The following is a 5,779-nucleotide window of genomic DNA, read 5'->3' as shown; positions in this document are numbered from 1 at the left end:
TATACATACACATATACACATATACATCATATAAAATCACCTACAGAGCTTATCATGAAAATTCACTAAAGGGAAAAAAAACTCTCACCAGTAATGGGAAATTTACTATCTGTGCTTTCATTTCTGGAAAAAAAAAAAATTATGGGTTTACTTTTCAATAAGCTGAATGATTTATGTTATTATAATTTATGTTTCAAAGTTTGTATTGAAATTTTCAAATACAATATACAATAACAATACACAACAAGTTTGCATAGAATAACAGGAAGAGAAAAAATAAAATAGGTGGGGGGTTTAAAACAAAATAAGTACAGTGCCAACCAGTAACTGGACATCAGTAGAATAAATATGAGGTCAAACATACTTCAACACCTCTTAGGTTACAAAGTCTAAATACAACAAAGTAGTTTTCTAATATTGACAATAAAAAATATAATACAAATAAGTGCAATAGTACAAAAATAGTGTTATTCACAGATTTAAAGCTTGGTATACTGACATATTAAGTTTAGAGTGATATCATAAAGGTTGGCAGGTAGTACCATTCACCCCCTTTGTAAACATTTAAAATTTAAATTGCAGAAAAAGAAATTAAGAGAGATAGGGGAGGGGAATAAGGAGTTAAAGAGGAACTAAAGTATAAAGTGCCAGGGCAGTCCGATCCATCTGGAGGTGTCTTGCATCGGGTCCTGCGTCGTCCCGGCATCTGTCCCAGAGCTGGTGCTCTGGGCAATCTTCTCCTCTTCTTCTTCTTGGTTGTTCTTCCTACGTCTCAGAGCCGGCGCTCCAGGCCATCTTCTCCTCTTTTTCCTGGTTCTTCTTCCAACGTCACCCAATCCAGGCGCGAGATCGGGTGACATAGAATGGAAAAAAACTTGTCGAACTAACTGCACTGGCGTGGGATCAGCAAATGTTTCTGTTTGCGCGAAAAGGCTCCTTCTGCGCATGCACGAGATGCTCGGGAATGCCCAGAAGGAGCACCCAAGAGCCTCCTGGGATGCGTGACGTAGGGATCTCGGGAGGCTTTGCCCTCCCATTTTTTTCTCGATTGCCTAGGCCAGGGGTGTCAAACTCAAACACACAATGGGCCAAAATTAAAAACTTAGACAAAGTTGAGGGTCAAACTTGAAACTAATATAGCAGGTAATGTAGGCTTAATGTTATGAGTGGCTGGAACTCTTTGAAATAGCACCGCTACTACAATTCCCTGCGTCCATAAAACAGTCCAATGTGGAGCCAGATCTGAGCCTGTGATACGAGAGTGGGCGGGTTATGCCCAGAGACACAACCCACCCACCACCCTGAGCCAGGGATCTGTACAAGAGACGTGGTCCATGGCTTTGGCCGGTGGGATGCACCGACCAGAGCCGTGGACCACCTGTTGGCGACCGCTGCTCTAGTATAAGGCTTTATTTGGAATTATAGGGCTGTTCGCAAAAGCAATAAAAAATAAATAAATAAATAAATAGTTTATCATTGTACTTACTCATTATTGAAAGAAGTAGCTGTACCAAAACCTGTTAAAAAAGAAATCGTCCTGTTTAATATATTTCAAGCTGTTTGACACATTTACGAAAACATTGCCAGCCTAATTCAACAAGACCGAATTCTCAGTATCCTTCCGCTGTCGTTACGACAGAGTGACAGCTCATAAGATGTAATGCACTTAACTCTTTGTTTACCAAGGATGTGCATGTAGCCTAATAATCACCCCTGAAATCTCCAAGGATAACACAGCCCTTAATAATTAATGAAAGTATTGCAAAAACAAATATAATAAACTTGTACAAATTACCTAAAAGGTGAATAAAATAAAATATTATATTAATAGTACACTCTACATAATCAAGGAGGAAAGTAGGCAGGAATAGCTGTTTGGCAATTGGTTAGTTCTTCAAGTTGACCATTCAGTAACTTAACAAGTCTGAATAAATATATTCCAGACATGTTACAATATTTAGCAAAAATTACATCAAAAAGTTCCCCTTGACTATTAGAGGGAGACTCATCCTCCTTTCCCCCATGATAAGATTTCAAACCACAAAGGTTAGATGCTGCAGCAGGGGTAGTTCTGACACAGTCAAGAAGCACAGACAACAGAATTTACATGATTGAAACCGAATCTTAACACAGACAGAGGATGATCCTGTCTGATTCCTAAACAAATATAACAAGGGCCTTCTGGAGAGAAAAAAGCAGATAAAGGCCATGTCAGTGGGAGAACTGTGATCTGCATGAGAGATTCTTAATGTTAGCACACAGGCGCATTAATCGAGACTTTTTGCCCCCAAAATGCTAAGGGTCTTTCGCTTGTCACAATCCCAGAATTGCTGGGGTTGGACAGATCAAAGCCAAATCTGCAGCTGCTCGATGACCTATCTGGACCACTATCCTATTGCAAAGCTCTGGTGGGTATTGAGGGATCTAACAGACTGCAGACTAGAGTGTCCAGCAAGCCTGCTTGCATATCAGAAGGATCATCTAAAGCAGTCTTCAACCCAAAAATCTTTTTAGGCTGGGTGGGAAGAAATTGTAGGCGGATGGCAGCCCCTGTATGGTGACTCAACTGTTCTGTCAACCTAAAAACAGCAGGCGGTTACTGAAAAGTGCCAGGTGGCGCAAACGGCTAAAAGGGGCCTGGGAGAACATTGTAGAGTGTTTGCCTAAAAGAAGGACACTGCTGCGGAAAAGGGTGAGAATCATATGTTTGATTGACCCCCACGACTTCATGGTATAGTTGAAGAGTGACGTTAACTAGATGACCACTAAAGAGCCCTTTGGCAACCTCAGATGCAGTGGATAATATGACATAGGAAAAATGATCGAGCTGACTGCTTTTGGCGAGTGTTTGCAAAGTATATGTCAAAAAGACAGTTTTAAAACAGAATATTGCATGTTTGGCAATTTAAAGGCTGTGGTCTGTATGGTATTTATTTATAGACGGACGGACGACTGCATTTTTTTACCCTAGGTTAATACTTCAGTCAAAGAAGCAAGTTTCTTGTATTCCCATGTAAAAATAATTACCCTTATTTATATAGATACTTAGAATGAATGCACTTTAAAGGTTGAGTAATACAGCAAATGAATGGGTCATGTTTTTAAAATTCTTTTGCATTTACATATCTTAACATACTTGGCTCCTAGCTTTTGCACTATGTAAACATAGAAAGGAAATGGCATTACAAAAATAACCGCTCCATTTTTTAGATAAACAATAACCAGTTTTGCAAAAATGACTGTTACCATTGATATTTATGTCCCCCTGTAGAGAAGCTTGTTATCTGGCACCATCAGTCTGACCAGGATATATTGAACCGTGTGGACCCAATCAGCCTGATTAATTAAAGCTCTCCAAGACTGGAGTAGATATACATTGATCAGTGAAGCTGGGTGATCCAGCAAACCTGGGATGAATTTCTTAAAAGTCATTTGTTACGTGTTATTATGTTTTCAGTTCTGTACCAGATCTATTCCAGGCTTGCTGATAAAAATGTATCTTCTCCAGTCTTGGAGAGCTTTAATAAATCAGACAACGAGGCACATAGTTATTATTCTTTTATTAGAAATAAGTAAAAATGTCAACTGATTGTCCTTTGTGTGCTTTTTCTAAGATTTTTTTTTAAATCAAACCTAGGATATCATGATAAAAAAGCTGGTCAAAGGCATTGACTAATTAGTAAAAAATAACACTGCCAGATTTTCAATGCAAAAAGCCATTATTTTTATAACGTTCTAATGCAGTTTATTTGCTTTCCCACAAATTTGTGAAGTGTATATTTTAAACATGATGCATCAAATGACATGAACAAAAATTCATGTGAATTTGACTAAAAGTTATTGTGCCATTCCCAATATTTTTTTTTTTTGCTAAATAAGGCCAAGCCAATCAACCAATAGCACATCAGGTTGCAGAGAAGATTGGACATAAAAACATTACAAGGTCATTCAAAAGTTACTCATCTATTGTAAAATCATTTACCAAAATGTTATTCTGAACAGGTGTAACATGTCATGGAACTCCCTGTCGTTCATTTTCCTTTTCACGTTGTGACTATGTCAGATGATAATTGAATAAGCGGGCAGCAGTCCCCCGCATCTGGCAACAGCTCTGTCATACTGTGCATTTAGAGAGGTATATCTTGCTTAACAAAATAAGGGGCAAAAAAGGCCAGATGTGTTGGAGTGGGTAGTAAGCTGGGTCATTTTCCCTGGAGAGGAACTTTAGGAACACATCAAACCCAATAATTACCTCCACTGTCAGCATCTTCTACTCCAGCTGACTGTAGCTCTGGCGTGAAAACCCTGTAAAACAGAAGAACATTTATTTCATAGAAGCTTTCATAAATGTGTGCAAGTTTTTTATTGTCTGCATACAGTTAGGTCCATAAATATTTGGACAGAGAGCACTTTTTTCTAATTTTGGTTCTGTACATTACCACAATTAATTTTGAATGAAACAATTTAGATGCAGTTGATTTGCAGACTTTCAGCTTTAATTCAGTGGGTTGGAAAAAAAAAAAAAAAAAAAAAAAAAAAGATTGCATAAATATGCATAGTTCTCCCCAGAGGTTTTTAGCCGGTTGCTCCGCCCGGCTGATTTAAATACCCCGCCCAGCTCTCGTCCTCGCATGCACGGATCTCCGGCTGCTCTGTGTCATCCGTTCAGAGGATTGCACACAGTTCAGCCTTCATATGAAGGGGACACAGGCAGCCCCGCCCCCATCTCACAGCACGAGCTCTGTCTGTGAAATGTATCCACCGCTAGCCCTGCGTGTGAATTCTGCATCCTCACAGCTCTGTGTGTACAAACCTCCATATCTCCTAATATGTATGTCACAATGACCTGTAATTTTCAGGGTGTACAGGGGACCCTCATAGATACTAGGTATTACAATTTCAGCCCCCAGCTTTAAAGAATTTTAAGATATGGAGGTCACAAATGTAAAAAGTTATAAAAATTGAACTTTGGGGTTGCTGTTTCAGAGGAAAGTGCAACTAGGAGTTCTAAATTGAAAGTGCAAATTGGGGACCACGGGGGCCACTAACATAGCAAGGAGCATTGGGGTGGGGCCACTAAATATATACCTACTTGTCAAACTACTGTCTGCTTCTCTTCTTTGTACAGCAAATTCCCTGGGGTAGGGGGTACAAAACTGAAAATATAGGTGCAAGTGTTGGGCACATTCTCCTCTTACAATCTCATTACTACAGCATCATTAGAACATAAAACACTCTGCCCATTAAAATGGGCCTCCCTGCCGTTACACATTCCTGTCCTCTTATCTAACATTCTGAACTTCAATTGGGGAATGGGGAGGTGTAAGAAACCAAAAATATAGGTACAAGTGGGGAACATCTGTGACTAACATCCCCTAAAACTTCATCACTATGGCATCATTAGAAAATCAACTCTGCCCACTAAATTTTATTGAGGTTGAGGTACAGGAAGGTTACAGTCATGTGTAACAAGGAAGTGCATTTTGATGGACAGTTTTTTTTAATGTTGTAATGATGCCATGGTGATGAAAGATGATCGCCACACGTGTCTCCCACTTCCACCTATATTTTTGTTTCCCTGCACCTCTTAATTCTGGAGAAATTGGGGTTTGAGGTAAGATGAAGACAGATATATGTAACAGAGCAGCAAACTTTGCTAGGTAGAGATTTATGTTCTCATAATGCCATACTAATTACATTTTAGAAAGGTTTAGCCACAAGTGTCCCCCACTTGCACCTACAGTTTCAGTTTCCTATGCCTCCATGTGTACCTTAAAAA

General features: G+C 39.3%; 1 protein-coding gene across 1 annotated transcript in view; it reads right to left on the bottom strand.

Annotated features, from left to right (window-relative positions):
- The window catches only part of KNL1 (kinetochore scaffold 1), a 44,693-nt gene that overhangs the window by 23,767 nt on the left and 15,147 nt on the right, over positions 1–5,779 (bottom strand). The window contains exons 6-8 of the mRNA XM_072427697.1: positions 4,253–4,305; positions 1,487–1,517; positions 89–123 (exon numbers count right to left, since the gene is read on the bottom strand). Coding sequence (XP_072283798.1) covers positions 89–123; positions 1,487–1,517; positions 4,253–4,305 — 119 coding nt within the window. The remainder of the gene's footprint in view (positions 1–88; positions 124–1,486; positions 1,518–4,252; positions 4,306–5,779) is intronic.

The sequence above is a fragment of the Pyxicephalus adspersus genome, chromosome 12 (assembly GCF_032062135.1).
Source record: "Pyxicephalus adspersus chromosome 12, UCB_Pads_2.0, whole genome shotgun sequence".
NCBI classification, from domain to species: Eukaryota; Metazoa; Chordata; class Amphibia; order Anura; family Pyxicephalidae; genus Pyxicephalus; species Pyxicephalus adspersus.
The sequence above is the reverse complement of the archived record's forward strand: the minus strand, read 5'-3'. Positions and strand labels throughout refer to the sequence as shown.